The sequence below is a fragment of the Dermacentor andersoni genome, chromosome 5, assembly GCF_023375885.2.
Source record: "Dermacentor andersoni chromosome 5, qqDerAnde1_hic_scaffold, whole genome shotgun sequence".
In the NCBI taxonomy this organism is placed as follows: domain Eukaryota; kingdom Metazoa; phylum Arthropoda; class Arachnida; order Ixodida; family Ixodidae; genus Dermacentor; species Dermacentor andersoni.
Window position 1 is genome coordinate 181,890,701 of NC_092818.1, and position 18,821 is coordinate 181,909,521.

At 44.3% G+C, this 18,821-nt stretch overlaps 2 protein-coding genes across 6 annotated transcripts in view; one reads left to right on the forward strand and one right to left on the reverse strand.

Moving 5' to 3' along the window:
- Positions 1-5,996: 5,996 nt before the first annotated feature.
- LOC126531706 (nucleolar protein 16) lies at positions 5,997-6,664 on the reverse strand. The gene has a single exon (XM_050179389.3). The coding sequence runs from the start codon at positions 6,547-6,549 to the stop codon at positions 6,046-6,048; it is 504 nt and encodes a 167-aa protein (XP_050035346.1). The 5' UTR covers positions 6,550-6,664; the 3' UTR covers positions 5,997-6,045.
- A 235-nt stretch (positions 6,665-6,899) lies between these two features.
- AMPdeam (AMP deaminase) overlaps positions 6,900-18,821 on the forward strand; it is a 138,080-nt gene continuing 126,158 nt past the window's right edge. For 4 of the 5 annotated variants that reach the window (XM_055071390.2, XM_055071391.2, XM_055071393.2 and 1 more), the window contains exon 1: positions 6,900-7,224. In XM_055071390.2, coding sequence (XP_054927365.1) covers positions 7,107-7,224 — 118 coding nt within the window. In that variant the 5' untranslated portion in view covers positions 6,900-7,106. The remainder of the gene's footprint in view (positions 7,225-18,821) is intronic. The other variant, XM_055071394.2, reaches the window with a different exon arrangement.

Genomic DNA, 18,821 nt, shown 5'->3' on the forward strand with positions numbered 1-18,821 from the left:
ATCCTCAAAATGGCTCCATTTGTGTTTTAACAGCACAACCATCGCCTCCAAAGCAGGCAAAGAAGAAGATGGATTCACGTGCGGGTAGTGCAAGATAGAACACGCTAGCGCTCGACCTGAGCAGCCGCAGTGTCAGCCACTCCTGAGATCCTGCTGCACCATGACTGGCCGGCCCAATAAACTGTGGCTATGATGGCTACCTCTTCACACCGCCTCCCACAAATTGGTGACCTGGACGACTGAACTCGGCCTTCCCACAAATTGGTGACCCAGACGACTGAGCCCAGCCATGCTAATGTCAACCCACAACCTGGTGACACCGGACGACCAAGCCGAGCCATGCCAGCATCCGCACACCGACTTTACCAAGGCGAGCAATGTGGGCTCGCACAGTCCGGCAGACGTCCCATGGTTGTAGGGTGTTAAGGAGTTCTACATTGACCTGGTGGACATCTGGTTCATCCAGCTGGGCAGCCGCTTCCTCCTCAACAAGTTTCCAGGCTTTGGCTGCGTTCCAGGCTCCGGTTGCCACCCCCCAGCCCCAACTTCTGCGACAACTTGCAGGCAGCCGTCCTTGCTCACTATGTCACCTCGAGCACTCACTCACAACCACTCTCACCATTTGAACCATTGCGTCATTCTGTGTCTTGTCGTCTCACATCACCTGTGTCCACCCATGCCGATCATCAGCACGTGTCGGCCCCAGCATCAGACCTCTACTCGGTTCGTGAGTCTCCTCCCCAGCTCAAAGGCAACTGCGTGACTACTCTTTGCAAGGGATCCACTGGGTCAAACATAAACACTTTCAGCTATTCTATAGCCTGTCGCTCTCCTTCCTTGGACATTCCCGTAAGCTGTCCACTTTCCATTCGGGGGCACCTCACTCATCACCGATACAGAGGCTCTCCCACCGGCTCCACTATGCACAAATTTTACTCTTGCAGACACGGAGATGCCACAAGCACAACCTTCGCGATGCCTTCAGTGACCACTGTGACCCTGATACTATCAGCATTTGAGATTTCACAAGAAGAAGCAGGCGAGCCTTCCAATGTTCTATGCTCGCACCTTCCACGGATGCATGGCCTACAGAAGTTTTGCAGGAGTAGCTCTGCCATCTGGTTTCTTCAGCTCGAGAATCACTTCTATGTCCACAACATGAGTGACCAACACTCGTTTTGTTTCCGCACAAGTCCCGAGCTGCCAGACGGTCTACTTTTGGAACTCCGACTTTCAATGCACCAGTACATTGTCTCATACTCCTTACAGCTTCTCAACATTCAAATTTTGCATTTGTCCTAATCCCATGGCATGTCTAAAGGGTGCAATACCCAAGCCATACATTCAAATGTATGACTTGGAGAGAGAGAGAGAAAGCTCTTTATTGAAAAAGTGGAGTTATTAGTGAGCGTATTGGAGAATGTGGGCAGAAAAAAACAAGAGAAAAAAAATTATGCAGATCCCACGCGCTGTGGGAATCAATGTAAGTGAAGCTTTCCGTGCTGGATGCTTTGTTTGACAATAATTAGCGGTGATGTTGACGGCTAAGGCTTAATTTCTTCAACGTTTAGGCTAACACAAGAGTGGTGAGTTGATGTTAAACGTTACCTTACGTGCACCACTGCTGTTTGTCTGTGTAGTACACAGAGCACACAGGGAGAGGTGTTTGCTTGAGGCATTGTTGTGCGCCATATTTTATAACCTCTGAGAGGGTTGGGCGTTGTCATTGCCTCACATGGCACATTGCATTGTGGCAGAAGTTTTAAACTTGAATTGGATTATGGGGCTGTACGTGCCAAAACCACACTCGAATTGTGAGGCACGCCGTAGTGGCAGACTCTGGATTAATTTTGACATGGTGATGTTCTTTAATGTGTCCCAAATCTAAGTGCATGTGCGTTTTCTATTTCGCCCCGTCGAAATGTGACTGCTGCGATTGGAATCAAATCCACGACCTCTAGCAATGCCATAGCCACAAAGCTAATGCGGCAGGCACAGAAGTGTTGATTTGATGGTGGACTGCTTCCGTAATGTCTCCTAGACCCTGCGGTGTGCTTTAATTAATGCAGCTCTGCTTCTACATGCCCTGCGTAAGTTGCCCGCTTGACATATTTGCATGGTGTTTATTTTTCAGAAATAGCAGCAATATAGTGTGCCGTACTTTGAACTTAAGCTTGTCCTGTTTGCCCGCAACCGCTGTCATATAGTAGTGGGGTTTCCTTACCTTCTCACGTCACCTCTCCCCTCTCTTGTGTGGGAACTGCCTCTTCTCCTTCTCTCTACAGTTCTATCTACATCCCCTCTGGCCTCGCATGTTGGTAGAAAGGTAGAATGTTAGTAGAAATAGTAGAAACTCTATTGCATTGCATGTTTGCCGTTTGCGCTACCTGTACTTGCAGTGGCAATATTCACTAATTGTCATCCTCGCTTCATTTTAGGACCCAAATGCCAAGGAAGTTGTACAAAAATGCGGTGCCATTGTCGCATCTATACGTAAGAGCACCGCCAACATGGAAGAAGTGTTAAATTTGGCCAGCCTGAATTTGGAATCTCACAACACGACGAGGTGAAAGTTGCAGCTGTGAATGATGAAAGAGCTCGTTACCACTTTTTTGAGTCATCCGGGCCTGACAGAAACTCTGCACGCTTGCAAGAAGGCTAAACTGTCTAAATATGAACTGAGGCTGGCGACAGACTTGATTGAGCTTTCCCCTGTAGAGGAAGCCACGGAGTTGCTGCAGAAAAGGCACGAGACAGCCAGGCTTTTGCTTCCCGCGTTGCAAAATATCGAAGTTTCCCTTGCGGAAATCTTAAGTGAAGGCACACTTCTTTGCAAAGAGGCGGCTAATGGCCTACAGCATAGCCTGGAGAAGCAGTTCGCAAGCACATACACTGACCGTTTTTTTATCGGTGCCCTCCTAGACCCATCGTTTAAGTCTTCTTGGTGTTCCGCTGCAACAGCCGAGCAGATGTGCTCTGCTGTGCTGGGGAGAGGGCCTCTTTTGTTAGGGCAGGACAGTGCCAGCACCATCATGAATGGAGACACTGAAGCAGGGCCAAGCAGACCAATTTTTAAAAGCATCAGCAAAAATTAAAATGCCCCCCAAGATCATATGCCTGGATCCATTGCAGGGGAAATTTCTCTTGACCTTACAGAGCGAACTTGCTCAGACACAGTTACGCCACTGACCTATTGGAAAGCGAACGCTAGCCGCTTTCCCTTGCTTTGCAGCCTCGCAACAGCAGTTTACACTCTGAATGCTACGCCAGCTGACGTGGAATGCGCATTTTCTATGGCATACCTGATAATGACAGCGAAGCAAAATTGCCTGTCAAGAACCTCTTTTGAGCAGCTCATGTTTGTGAAGCGCAACACATAGTTATGCAGAAGGCAACTGTTTTATCTCACTTTATTTTTCGAACTAACTGTTAAAGCAGCTGTCATATACACTTAGGGTTTCCAAAACTAAATGGCGAAGCGCCCATTTAGCTCATCACATCTTGTTGCAAAATTTCAATGAATAAAACCAAAATAGAGCTTCTCTTTACACCTTGCACTGCTTGCAACCTTTAGAAATCACAAGGACAGCTAAGCAAAAATACGCGGTCATTTTAGCATTAACACATTTAAGCTTAAACAATATTTAAATGCTGACGATGCAAATACTATAGGTAGCGGGAAAACTGCCCTATGGGAATTAGTAGGGTGGTTGTACTGCACGAGATTTGTCACCAAGCTACTATCCCTCAACCTTGGTAATGTGTTTTGCGTATTTTTGCAGTTCTTAATGTGTCTGATGACATCAGCTTTACGGTGTGTCTATTGGTAACTCGATAAAACTACCAAGATGCCTTTACTACACTGAGGAATTACAGGAATGGAATTCAACTGCCCGGCCATTCCCAGAGTGGGAATGGGCTAAGTTTTTTCATAATTACTTTGTTTAGTGCAAAACAATGGACACAAGAAAGACAGGACAAGGCTCTTGTGTCCATTGTTTTGCACTGAACAAAGTAATTAGGGATTCGCACCAACTAGCCCGCCAATGCATTGTGCTAAGTTTTTTCATTCCGGGGAAATGAAAGGAATGGAATTGCGGCAAGTTCTAATTCCTTGGAATGGAATTGGAATGAGGGTGGCCATTCCGCAATGCTGGCACAAACATGAGTGATGAACTCAAGAAGCAACATGAATAGGACAAGAGGACAAGACTTGCAAGAGCCTGAAAGTGGCCTGTGAGTAAAAAATGACATCTTGTATGTCAACTTCTTATAAATGTGGAGACATAAAAAACAAGTAGCAATTCGATTTGAAGTGCAATGCAGTGATGATCACTGGTGCACCAGTGCATGTAGTAAGGCTTCGTGCTTTGCCGAGTGTCACTTTCATAAAATATTCATGGAGGTGCATGAACAAACTGCTGAAGAGAACCACAGCTTTTGTTTCATTCTTTAGCCTAATCCATAGTTCAAGCTTTTAGGTTTATTTAACTTTTATCACTTCAATGTTGCTTTGGCACAGTTGCTGCCGCTGAGCATGAGGTCACAATTTTGACTGCTGGCCACGATGGCTAATGGAGGCAGGATTTGAAAAAAAACTTTACCAAGCTTCTATTGTGCACAAAAAAATTCCAGGTGGTCAAAACTGATCTGGAGCTCTCCTCAATGGCATGACACATAGCCCCTGTGTTACTTTGGCACATTGCGCCTGACAAACCACCGATTACCATTTTTTACACCACAGTGCACATCATAATGACTGCCTCATGAGCCACTGCTTCTCTTGGCACTTTCCTGATCTTCTGGGAACGAAGTTGGTTGAAGCATCAGTCTTGGAAGGAAAAAGCCACAAGGTTCAAGTTTTTTTACGTACCATAAAATCGGAAGAGATGCCTCGCCTCGAGCAGATAACCCTACCCCGACTAAGCTCCTAGCTTAAAAGAACTGCATGTTGCCCACCTGAAAGTTAGCCCACCTCATATTTTCACTCGGTTTTATCACAATTTTATACCTCAATTTCTTTTATACATATTTTATTGTTACTGTGACACGATTACTGGGGAATGACTATGACCTACTGTGATGACTACGACATATGGCAATGCTGAGTATGCAGCTTTAAAGAGATTGCCCAGCGAACTCAAATCTGTGAAAGAGTGGCCTTAAGTATTATCATGCAGGCCTGCATGGACCAATGCAACACACATGAAAGCATTACTTCATGCACAGTTAACCTAAATATGCTATGCATTTCTTTAGTTTTCCACACAGGAAGGGCCACGCAGCGTAATAGGTACCACTCAATCCCTCTGCATTCTATATGCCGCACAGTGTTTCAGGAGCATATTAGGCCTCTTAAACTTGTGCTGAATTTTGGTTTTCACCAGCTGTCTACAAATGCATATGAGACAACAGGCTACCTATGACATCAGCCAAGCCAGATGGTGTCACATAACAAAAAAATAGGTATTAAAAAAGTTAAGGTGTTCATTAATGCCTTAAAAAGCACATGTAAGTTGTTTTAAATGCAGGAGTACAACATATTCAAGGCTCAAATTTTTGTTCTACAGTCGGATGATGCCTTTAAAAGCGCTATTGCTACCAGACAGTGTAAATGATATGCAATTGTATCCGTTCTAAATATACGTGTGCTGTTGCATAATCAGAATCACTCTCTATAGATGCCTCCTCATAAGAACTTCTAAAGTTATAAATGGTTCAATGCCTGGTATGTGCACAAGAGCGAAGCTGCACTCTTTTAAACATGTTGCTCTCCACCAGCACAGTAGAGAACGCTACCCAACATTCAGATAAGTTCCATGCATAACATTGATACTCACAAAGTATCAATGTTATTTCGACATATCTGGCTATAACTAAAAACGGAAGCAACTGACACTAAAAATCGCGTTACAGCGTCACATCACACGACGTTTCGCGATGTGACGGTAACTGCGATCCGCCGTCGATTGACGACAAGAATAAACACAAGGCAGTTATGTATTTAAAACAGGTGTATTCTAGCAACACAACACGTCCAACCACTCATGCGAGCTCTTTAGCCCGCATGTATGCGTTCCACTGCTCGGGGATCTTCTTCAATGTGTTTATCTTCTGCCTAATCTGGGCAGGCGTGTCCTGGAAGTGATTCTTGCGGTCTCTGGCCATGGCAGCGTAGTCCTCGCCGTACTTCTCCAACATGTAGACGCAGAATTTGACGTCGTCTTGTGACATCCGCAGCGTGCTGGGCCTAGGCTCAGAAGCCGCGGCTTCAAGTTGTGCCACGACGTGTTCTTTGGGAGCGCGTGTCTTTCGCTTGCCTTTAGTCGCCGGCTGAGCATCGACCTCCATGGGGATTGCCTTGTTTGCGTCCGCTGCGATGCCCATGTCACGCAGGTTGTCAAAGATGCCTTTGTTTTCCTCCCAGGCTTGCTTTATAAGCGTGCTCTTGATCTTCACTTGGCGTTTCAGCTTCTTTTTCATCTTCTTTTTGTGGTTGGCGCTGTATGTTTGGCGGTGCCGCCTCTTTGTCTTCTTGGCATTTCCCATGATTTGATAGCACTCGAAAAACGGACCACTCGCTTAAGACTGCCGAAAACAAGAACAGCCACGTGCGTTTGAGCACCACGACCACAAACACACCACACAAGAGGGCACGACTTGTCTTGGATTCCAACGGCTGAGACTAATCTCCGCACGCTCCGCCTACCATGAATTAGAACCGGAACACCACAAAATAATTGCGTTAATATAACGTAGCATATAAACATTTTATCTATTTTAGCTTGTATAAACGTCAAAAATGCGAAATTTATGTGCAAAGGAATTTTTTTTGAAATATTGTGTACCGGTTCGCCGCTTGAAGTGCGTGTATCCGTAGAAAAGATCCGTGGCGATCCGGTGAAGCTGTGCGGCTCTTGCATCGGAGAAACTGACGCTACGCCGTAGATTGCGTCGATGGTTACAGTCTCCCACTTGATAGTGCCGAAGCGAGGTTGTTCGTCGCTGCAACAAGCGGCCACCTTATTACCGACATTTGATTTCTGTTGAATGGACGTTTCATTGATCTCCGCGGTACGACAATCGCCAGAGCCCGAACCAAGGAAATGAACAACACGGCGGACGTGCTTTCGCAAGCGATCAGCGTCAGTAACTTGGAGTCCGCAAAGAACCAAACTGGGCACAATGACGCCGAATCTGACTGCGACGTCGACAAATTGTCAGGTAAAAGTTTCCTATTGTTGCATCCCTTAGGCACAACAATCTCGGCTGGCTTCCGATACACCTCGTTAGTTTCGTTTCTGTGAACCGCAGTCGATAAAGCGTGCTTAATTTTATTCACGCTTCCTACATGTATAATTATATCTGAAAAAAGTCAACACCTTTTCGCAGTTTTTTTTGTTGAAACTCTACTACCGCGTGCATGGAAACACACCCGGAGACACGATATACTTGTCATGCAGCAAACGCGTATATGAAACAAAGAAAAAGCTTAGTGCGGCGACGGCACCCCGCGGACTGGTGCTGGAGCGGAACAGCTGTTATGCTCGCTGTCCCGGGCCGATGAATGCGTTAACGTTGCAGCCTGAATCACCCGCAAACAATGCTACTCTAATGTGTAGGCTTCTCTGCATCACATATTCTTCCCGCGATGTGGATGCGCGGACATCATTGCGTAATGAAGGGTGATGCGGTGTAGCCATTCTCATTGCTAAACACTGTTCATTGGTTTCTCTCGGGGAAAACAGGACATAACGAGTAACTCCACGCCTTACGTAAATTTTGTTTTAGAAAAAGAGGTAAACTGGAGAAGTGAGAGGGGGTGGGGTATAGGGCTCGGGGCACGCCCATAACACGCCAGGTTAATTGACTTACCTTCGGCGTGGACGGATGAAATGAATGACGAGTAAGTTTCTCTTGTGATGACTATAAATTTGCACTGGCAATTATTGTCACAGTGCGACAGACATTGTAATTTAACTTTGATTATTTCTTGTTTGTTGCTCGAACAGAGGCAATTAATACTATGTCACTTGGGGAAGTATGCAAATTGACACGCTATTTGGAATAAGTCAGTAGCACTTCTGCGTAGGGATCGTTTTTGATAAGTACAGCGCGCATAAGTACAGCGCGCAGCGCGCCTAAAACTGTTTTTTCTGTTATACTTAGCCCGTTTCGGTTTCTGCATTGATGAAAAGCGGCTTCGCCGACGTAACTGTGTTTTTAAACGCATCGCGAACAATGATTTATTTATATCAGTCTACCTTTTCCCATATTCCCGCATCTGTAACCCAAAGTATGGATTGTCATTCAGATTATCTTTGGCAGAATGACGCAGAACAACTAAATTCAATCGTAAGGTCACCTTGTCACGAAACATCCGTGTATATGGGTAGAGTGGAATAAGGTTACGCCATACACACGTGCAAACGCCAGCAAGCAACGTTAATGGAATATATAGACGCACAGGGAAATGCCAAATGAAACGGAAAACTTAAATAGACGCACAAGGAAACGTCAAATCATGACCAGAAAAGCAAATAAAATAAAGTTCGTCTAATGATGGCACTGGTCTATCGCCTTCCTTTTGCACTTCTATGTTTTCTATCGTCTGCTTTGGCGCTGTTTACATGTTTCGCAATATGGTGTCACGGCCGCTCGATGAAAGCACACACAAAAAATGTTGTTTAGTGGGTTTATTTAGCAAACTGCGGCCAACTGCACGAGGAGCTATGCGCGGTGATGTGAAAGTGGCGCCGCCTCCAGTCTTCCGCAGATACATAATATATATATATATATATATATATATATATATATATATATATATATATATATATATATATATATATATATATATATATATATATACGCATACACTAGCAGCCAAGAAATGCTTTATCTCTCATGTATAACGGCCATTCTCAAGTACGTTCTCAACGTGTCTTTTATCAAAAATGTGTGCATGTTGTTGTCTTGCAATAAAGAAGTAATTTTCATTTCTAAACGCAGGTTATATTTTAATATGTAATGTAAATGAAGGGGGGGGGGGGGGGGGAGGTCATTGCATATTTTATATCGATCAGCAAATGCATCGCCGTCAGCTGCAGTTTCTCAGCCTGAACCGCTGATCTTTTTAAAGCTTAACATAGTGTGCGGACTATCTAAAAAATGCACGTATACGCTATCGCTAAGAATTTCAAGCTCGCCCAAACCAACAGACTATTCGTTTGTAATTCGGTTTGGTGCGCGCTGATACCGAACGAGTGATGTTTTTTTGTTTTTGTTTTTTTTTTAATATATATAATGGCCGCGGTAATTCTGCAACGCTCGTGCGCGTGCCGACAGCCCGCGTAGTTTGTGCGACCTTTGAGCGATAAGTATGACCTTCCTTGGCCTTGGCCGCGTGTTTTTGTCGGCCTCGTTCTTTCCGGCGAGTGCTCTCGTCTAGTGTTTCGCGATAGTGGCGGATTTCTTCAGAACCGAGCCTTTCTGCTGCTTTTCGCGGATGCATGTTGAATGCGCTCGGGCTCAGTGATTCACCTGCCACCTGGTCGTTGTCATAAATTTTACGGCCTAGCTGTAGCTTTCTGTAACAGAGTCGGTGTTGCCTCTGATCACACTGGCATTAATAATAAAGTATTAAAACATTTGTCACCTAGTTTATCACCTATATTATGTGCACTCTTCTCGCAGTCTTTATCAACTAACACTATTCCGCACGATTGGAAGGTGGCAAAAGTCATACCCATTTTTAAGTCGGGAGACCGAACTCGCCCATTAATTTACCGCCCCATCTCCTTAACTAGTACTATTTGTAAATTACTTGAACACATCTTGTATACTGAAATCATTAACTACTTAGAAGAGCACAAAATTATTGTTGATTACCAACATGGCTTTCGTCGTGGTTATTCGTGCGAAACACAGTTAGCCGGCTTTTTACATGACATACATTCATGCCTAGACCTAGGGTTTCAAGTTGATGCTATCTTCCTGGATTTCTCGAAAGCTTTCGATCGCGTTGCTCACCATAGACTAATACTGAAGCTAATGAACCTTAACATACACCCAACCGTTATTGGATGGATTAAGGATTTCCTCTCATCCAGAGTACAATATACGTCTGTTAACAACAGTAATTCCTCTTGTACCAAAGTAACCTCCGGTGTTCCGCAGGGCAGCGTTCTTGGCCCTTTACTTTTCTTAATCTATATTAATGACCTGCCTAACTGTGTGTCTTCCCACATCAGACTTTTTGCCGATGACTGCGTAATATATCGATTAATTTCATGCGACAATGACAAAGATATTCTTCAAACCGATCTTAACGCTATTAACACTTGGTGTTCAACATGATTGATGACTCTTAATACAGCTAAAACGAAGTTAATATAATTTACTAGGCGCCACCACCGTATTCCAACATCGTATGTAATATCTAACAACATAATTGAACTTACAACTTCATATAAGTACCTTGGTGTTCACTTACAGTCTGATCTAACGTGGCATCATCACATCCGCCTGACGTTGGCATCAGCTAACCGCTCTTTAGGCCTCCTCAAACGCAACCTTAAGCATGCTCCAGCTAAACTACGCAGACTAGCATACATCACATTAATACGCCCCAAAATCGAGTATGCATCAGCTATCTGGGATCCTTTTCAAACATATATCACCCAAGAAATCGAATCACTGCAAAACCGCGCGGCCCGTTTCATTTTTTCTGATTATTCACCCTATACTAGCATTTCAGCACTAAAAGCTCGCGCTCAGCTTGACGACTTATCTCATCGCCGCAGAATTGCCCGCCTCTCACTGCTGCACAAACTTTTATCATCATCCGCACCTTCACCGTATCTTCGAACCAGCGACAGCCTTCTTTCCACGCACAGACCATATCTTCAAGATAAAACGCATCAGTTGTCGCTCAGCTAACTATGCTAACTCCTTCGTTCCCCGAACAATTGTTGCATGGAATAACCTACCATCACACATTGCTACTCAAACCGATTTCGCAACCTTTCAGGAACTTTTACGCAATAGTTACGTGTAAATATCCATCATGTACCGTTTCTTCATACGTTGTTCAGTGTATATATTGTTTTGATCATTTGTCTTACCGTTCTGCGTGCACATTGTACAAGTGGATTCATGTCTCATTAATTTGTTAACGTGACAACTGACGCAGTTTCGAGCAACACCCCGTTTTACTTCTTTTACATTGTACCTATTTAATTCCCTTAATTTATTTTCTCAGGCAGTTTTGTATTTTCTATCTGAGTTTCACTTGCCTAATGTATTTCGTATATTGTTTTACTTGTGTATTTTGCTAGATATCGTACTTTTGTATAACTTTTGTGTTTTCTTTTGTAAAAAATTTGCGTAACTTTTGTGTACTTCAGTTGTTTTTTCCGTAACGCGCAAAGCTCACATTTTTTCATGTATCGGTGCCCCCTATGTAATACCCCTTCGGGGGCCTTTAGGGGTATTATGAAATAAATAAAAAATAAAATAAAGTCTTTAACAGGGTCGGTGCAGCTCAATAAAATCGTGGACTTCCCACGACATCGACAACATTATATTAGTTTAAGTTAAGCTAGGTTGCGTTATGCAATGTAAAGTTAATTAGATTAATTTAATTTTTGAAGCGCCACAACCTCCGTAAACCTACTCCAGTTTATGGAATATCGGAACGCTAGGGATGCATAGAGATACAACGGTGGTAACGCCATCTTGGGACGCTAACGTCAACTAGAGCCCGCAGAACTATGCAATGACCATGTTCTACCTTGGGTTGGCAGCAGCAGTCATGAGCTCATGGTGGACTCCTTTTTTTTTTCGTTATGCGGGAGTAGCAACTTAGCAAAAGACGTTTCTAACGCCTTGTGGAAGAAAGCATCGCAAGATAGCACTACCAGTGCTGTCGCTGCCGTAGACATATCCGGTGTTCCGTAAACTGTAACTGCTGTACAGTTGAAACTCTACTTAACGAAGCGATGAACACTCTCGAATGATTTCGTTATATCGGCAGTTCGTAAAATCGAGAAAGGATTTTTTTATGTCCTTCGAAATCTAAGATTGAACGTAGCGACAAGCAGAGGCTACCGCGGCATTGTATTTGCCTCTAATCCAGCCATCTGTCTCATAAATCATGCAGTAATGGAAGCAACCACCGCTGCCACAACCGAGGCGATGTTGAGTCGACTTTTCCTTGCATGGGCGGCGCGGCGTGCAGCCTCGTCAAAATAAAGCTAGGGATGTGAACCTGGCGCCTAGATGTTTTAACACTATAGCTTTAGAGCGCACGCTCGAAGAAGAACCCGTCTGTGTCAAAATTGAAAGCAAATCACCGCTTTTCTACGCATTTATTTCAGGAAAGACTTCGTTAAATCGAGTTCGGACAAGTGTGTTTCGTTAATTCGGATTTATAATAACATTGAACCATGGGTACCTCCTCGGGAATGTAAATTTCTTCGTTAGATTGAGAACTTCGCAGTCGGATATTATTCGATCGAGTTTTAACTGTAATTCGTATAAGCAAGGACAATCTGAAGATGTCTAACCTCCCGAGACATAAACGAGAAGAAAGAGAGTTAACCGAGGGGCCCGATTTTTTAGTCATGCCATAAGAAGCCAACAAACACTGACACACATAATCACTCAAGTCAGTGCTAGAGCCGCTTATCGCAGGTCTTTATATGCTATAAAGATTTTGTTTGGCGCTTGTGCTGTTCACGCAGGGGAGGCCCACACACCAGCTTCGTCCTAGCGCCTCTGTTTTTAAGTTCACTCGAATTGGTGACTACAGACTTGATGCGAAACCTGATTGTGGCTTCATGGATGACATTTGTGAATGTTCATCATCAGAGTGCTGAATTTGCTTTCACCATTGCGCATCCCTCTTGCTATGTCATCATCATCCCTCATCACATCTTTATGTCCCCGTTTCCTCTCCCCCTGTGCAGAGTAGCAGGCTAGAGCACCTTAGCTCAGGCCGACCTCTCTGCCTTCTTTCAATTAAATATATATCTCTCTTATTAGCGACTGATGTGTCTCGAGCGTGAAAACTCGTGTTTCCTTTTTTTTTTATTTAACGCTACAGTTAGATGCTGATAACAGCATCTCTATTCACGTGGAAAAAGAAACCGTCTTCTTATGTTTTGTTACGGTACCGCTTTTATTCTAACACGTAGATGGCGTACTGGGTTTTCACATCATCTCGCGGTATTCGGAACACACTTCACGGATGATTCCGTCGTCTGTGAAACTACAATAGTCTAGATCAAATTAGTGTCCATTTTCTGGAGACCTGATGGCAAGATTATGATTACACTAGTTGCATACAGTTCCACATGCATATGACTTCATATCCAGGAAAATTTTTTATTTAATCGATTTCGAGGCAATTTTCAAAAGGTTTGAAGACAGTGTACTACGTAATGCACAAAAGGTCTCAGTAGGATAAGAATAGACGCGATCATGTTCTTTGCGGGTCACGCATTATTTAGGCACTCCAGATATTCACGCTTTGCAGACATGTTTAACACTTGTTTTTCAACACCACCGGGTGTGGGACAAGAAACTAAATTTAGCGCTTTAGTAAGAACTTTAGAAATTTAGAAATTAGGGCTTTCGTAAGAATTCGCGATGGCTTGAACTGCTTTTTTCAGTGGTATACGTGTAAGTGTCGAATGTTGGAGGCAGAATTCGTACCTCATATTACATAACACTAACTTTTGACCTGAACAGATGTTTATAGTGCTGCAAGTGCTACTGTGCTGTGTGGTGACGGTATACGGTGACAGTATTTGACTGTGATTGTATGTCTATGCCCCTTTCTTTCTTTATCTTTACTTTGCTATCACTTTACCTTCCCCTCCCCTCGCTCCCCAGCGTAGGGTAGCAAACCGGATCTGCCCATCTGGTTAACCTCCCTGCCTTTCCCCTTTCTTCTGTCTCTCTCTCTCTCTCTTTCTTTGACAGACACAAACATAGTTTTTGAATTAGAAGCTTCGCACTTTTCGAGACATAATAGCGCAATTTTGTTAGTATACCGGCGATCTGTGATAGCTTCCCTGCTGTAGCTTCTATGTGAGAATCCGATAACGTATGCTCTTCGAACAGTACAGCAGATATTGTCTACTGGTAAAAGTTCAATTTCGGAACTTTCGAACTTTCATTAAAAATGTATGTCGCCTATACGGTTCTTACGTCTGAAAATAACAGCTTCTGTTTTCAGTAGCATTTACGACTTGATAATTTGCAGTAGACCAGACTGATAGCTTCGACGTTCATTTTCTTGCCTTGACAAAGACATGGAGAAGGAAAATAAACTGAAAGACAGGGAGGTTAGCCAGTTTAGTTCTCAGACCGCCATGCTACCTCCCTGGTTTGGCACCCGGATGTTCTTTAATTAAATTTAATTAAGTAAACATTCGCCGTCAACATCTCTAATTATCGTCAGTCAAAGCAACCAGCAAAGAAAGCTTCGCTTACATCGATTCCCACAGTTCGTGGGATCGGCATGACTTCCTTTTTCTTCAGGCTGGTATGTTTTGCAGACGGTTATAACATGGAAACTGCGCCTTGTACACGAATGTGGAGTAAACGTTCCCAATATTTTTTCTAGGGAGAGTATCCGTCTTGGCTTTCGGCTGTTTAAATCATCGTTGTCGGATTCACAAGCTCCAAGGCTTTCGCAGCAAAAGTGCGCCGCTCGTTGCGATAAAGAGAGAGAGATAGCAAAGAGAGGAAACGCAGGGAGGTCAACCAGACGAGCGTCCGGTTTGCTACCCTACACTGGGGGAAGGGAAAAGGAGAACAGAAAGAGGAAAGCGGGATAGAGGAAACACTGTCTGCGCACGCAGCAAAGCGCTTGGAAATCAGTCAAGTCAAAGCAAGTGTTCCGTCGATACGTTAGGCTGCCGTCATTCTGCTGTCTGAAGCTAATCTTGGTGCTCCATAGCTTGTGATGCACGTTGAAGTCACCAGTGAAGACCAAAATATCGTAAACGGGAAGGGCCATGGTCAATTTTGGCCACTCCGCTGCGGTCAAATCTGTTTTCTTGTTTTGAATCCCTTGTGCGTGCGGGCGTGCGCGCTTAGTGTTTTCGTCTCTGTGGTATGTGTGTTCGTGTTGTATAGGATAGTGCTCATTTCTTAACTGCGTTTTGGAATAACCGGCTTTTGTGAAGGCTATCTACAGTTAATGAACAACTCCGCTGTGGAATTTAATCGAGTCGTGCTCTGACGAAAAAAAACAAAAAAACACGCACGTGCGAACGCACTCCTTGTGTCGTGTCGTCTGCTTTGTGAATAATCGGTCGCTTCGCGCATAGTTTTAAACGGCGACTGTGTGCCTGTAACGAAGGCCGCAGCTTCGTTCCCACAAGGTGCATAATTGGGTTATGATTCTATCGCTTATTGTTCGGCACACACCTTGCGTTTATTATTTCACATTTAAAGCGAGCCCGCGGGAGTATTGGTGCTTGACATGTGACTGGACAGCCTATACATTTTCTTTTAGCACGGCAAACGTACAGGATATCCCGAAGTGAATGCAGCGGTTCACGTTTTTTCTGAGGTCGGAGTAACATAGTTTTTTACTCTTCAAGCGACAAATGTCTGATCCCCACGTTTGTTTTGGGGCATGTCACTATAGAAACCGTTAATTCGAAGAACGGTATGTTTAGCATCTCACAAATTCCAAATGTGAACATTGTTTTCAATACAGCTCCAGAAAATAATCTTAATTCAATTTATAGAGCGAAGGAATCTACTCAGATATCCTAATATATTTATTAATGGTTGGGCTTTCAGTACTAAATATGCGTTTCGCAAGGCATTGCAGCCGTCGGAGCAAATTTTATTTTGCTATTAACGTGCGCTAACTGCATTATGTATTATATGGCGCTCGCTAACACTCCCAGGGCTATACGTTAGAAACATATGACATTAATACTGAGGAAAGTGAACAGGGAGACAATAAGTAGTTTTAGAAATATGGTACCCAATTTACATCCAAGCGTTGGGGGACGCGACCTCTATTTTGGGCCCTTCGGGCTTTTTTTCTTTCTTTTTTTTTGTGTGTGCTTGCTTTCCGTTCTTTTGCACTACCAGCGGTTGGCCTCCTCCAACGCTCAGAAGAAGTTTATTGACTGGAAAAGGCAGAGAGGTCGGCCAGTAAGTGTAGTGACTTTTGAAGGAGAGGAAGAGAGAAGTGCAGTGCTGTAGCTGTCTCTCAGAGGAGGACACCTCAACAGCACTGCACAGGGAAAGGGGAGTGGGGAGAAAAATATCAGGGAGAGAAGAAAAAGAAGGCGGAAAAAAATAACAAGAAGGGTGAAGAAGCAATGCGGGGCTTTCGCCCAGTAAGTGGAGTATCTGGCCCGTTACTCTGCGCAAGTTAATGGGAAGAGGAGAAGAGGGTCAAAGTGGGGCCTAACGCCTAGGCACCCTAATCTAAACCTATCAAATATGCGGACGTTTTGGGTTCGGCTCCCATTGGCCACACATTGTCGTACTTACAACTTTCGCTTTCCCTTTAATTTATTAAGGATGTCAATGTTATCATAAAGTTAGTTTCCTTGTGTAGCTATACAGTTAGCCGAATAAAATTAATTTTCTTTCTGCTTTCCTTGGCTTCCGTTGTCTGTTCGCTTCGTATAGTTGTGACGTATACGTGTTCTGCCTGCCTGTTGTACAGCAGCTTGGCCCACGTATACGTGTTCTGCCTGCCTGTTGTACAGCAGCTTGGCCCACCGAGGTTGACGCTATAGTTGCGTTTGTGACCACCGCGAGGTATCTCTTGCAGTCACCTTCGCCTAGCTAGCAATTGAGGTATTTATCACTGCTGGTGCCTGCACCAAGGAATCTCAAAATCTACTGCGCGTGCAGCTTTTGCGAAATCACTGCTTCAATGAATATGCGTTCCGCCGTGGACCCTGCGCTGGTTTTGCTGTAGCTCTCGTGGCCCTCTGAAGAGAGCGTCAGTAAAACTGGCCTCCCTATCTCCACCATTGTGTAGCCTTTGTATAGTTTGGAAGCGTATCAGACGCTCGGCCTGTGCATAGAATGGTACAGAATATTTGTCCGTTCAAGGACTGCATTAGGAGGTTAGAAACAGCAGAGAAATAAATTATATCGGTAGCTTAGATACGAAATTAGGTTTGGTGTAATTCTCACCCGCCGCGTCTTCGCAGTGGCTGTGGCATTCTGCTGCTGAGCACGGGGTGTCAGATTCGATAGCTGGCCGGTAGTGGCTGCATTTCGGTGGAGGCGAAATGCTGAAATGCTTGTATGCATTTATTTATAGTTGCACGTTAAAGAAACCCAGGTGATCAAACTTTCCGTAGTCCTCCACCACTGCGTCTCACATAGCCCCAGTGTTGCTTAGGGACGGTAAACCCAATCAATCAATCAATCAATCAATCAATCAATCAATCAATCAATCAATCAATCAATCAATCAATCAATCAATCGATCGATCAAGCAATAAATCAATATGATTCGTGGCTAGCAAGACACAGCAAAATTTCTTTTTAGATAAACGCACGGTTTAGAAATAATATAATTGATCATCACGTTAAAGCTACACATTTTGCTCTGCAAGCACTTGTGCCTGGGCAGGGTGGACACCTCCAAGTCTTCTAAAACTTCTAACACACGCGCGCGCGCGCGTGGGCGCGGGGGCGAGCGCACTTGTGCACAATTTGGCGGCGCCCGCTATCACACGTCACACGTAGGACCCTCGGCCAGCGTCGTTCGCGGGGTGGGTGATAAAGGTCGATACGGAAACTTTCGTCGCGTTTCTTTCCCTTTGTGCCCCGCTTTGCGCCGTGCTCTCTGCGTTGTGTATCAGTCGATGTGCGTGCGCTTACCTCTGAGGATCCTGCGATACGATATGCATGAATATAGGTGCGTCGTCGCGCGTATAGTACTCAGCCGGAGAACTTTGACATGCGATGTCTGAGAGGGTGTCGGGGCGACAGGGACTTCGGCGGGCCCCTTTTCTTTTCTTCTTTTTTTTTTTTTGGCTCTTTCGCGCTTTCTTCTGTCTATTTTTTTTTTTTTTTTTTTTTGGTTTCACCTACACCATCTTTTGATGTCGCCAGTCGGTTTCCAAGTGGCAGGGGACACTTATACGTGCTTTCGCACTGCTGGCCGACTTCGCCTCTTGTACGGGCAAGCGAAATAGCGAACGGCGATAACGATACGGCGCTCGGAAACGACTTCGCGTGTGTTTGAAAGACCGCAGTCAGAAAGAAGCCGCAAAATGCGGGAATGTGTGGACGTTCGGTATACGGCAGTATCTCGTTCGGTTTGTGTGTTCCGTTTTGTTATTCTTGTTCTCTGAGATATGCGCCCGCTCTCAGAAGCTTACGTCCGATAATACAATGAAAGGGGCAAAATGACGGTGGGAACGAAAAGGTAACGCAGAAACCCCTCTGAGAGTTGTCTAATTAGTCGCAAGCGTTATGCAACTTGCTCATCTCCACGCAGCCCGGTGTCATTATCAGGGTTATGAAACTTGATCCGACCAGTATAAACCCTTATCAAACCTTATTTATTTATTTATTTTACCCTCAGGGCCACGCAGGCATTACATAGGGGATTGGGTAGACAGGAAACTAAAGCAAATAATGTGAAAAATGCAGTACATAAATTATTGCTCCTACATATATAATGTTAGCTAAGAAACAAACAGTAAAATCGTTGGTGAACACGAAATACAAAACTATCAGTGTTCATACAATACCAACCAAAGCTTTGCGAAAATGATTGATATCAGTAATAAATACAATTTCATTGGGAAGATC

What these genes read in the sequence shown, in the direction of transcription:
- LOC126531706 (XM_050179389.3), bottom strand. Translation starts at nt 6,549, where the DNA reads ATGGGAAATGCCAAGAAGACAAAGAGGCGGCACCGCCAAACATACAGC.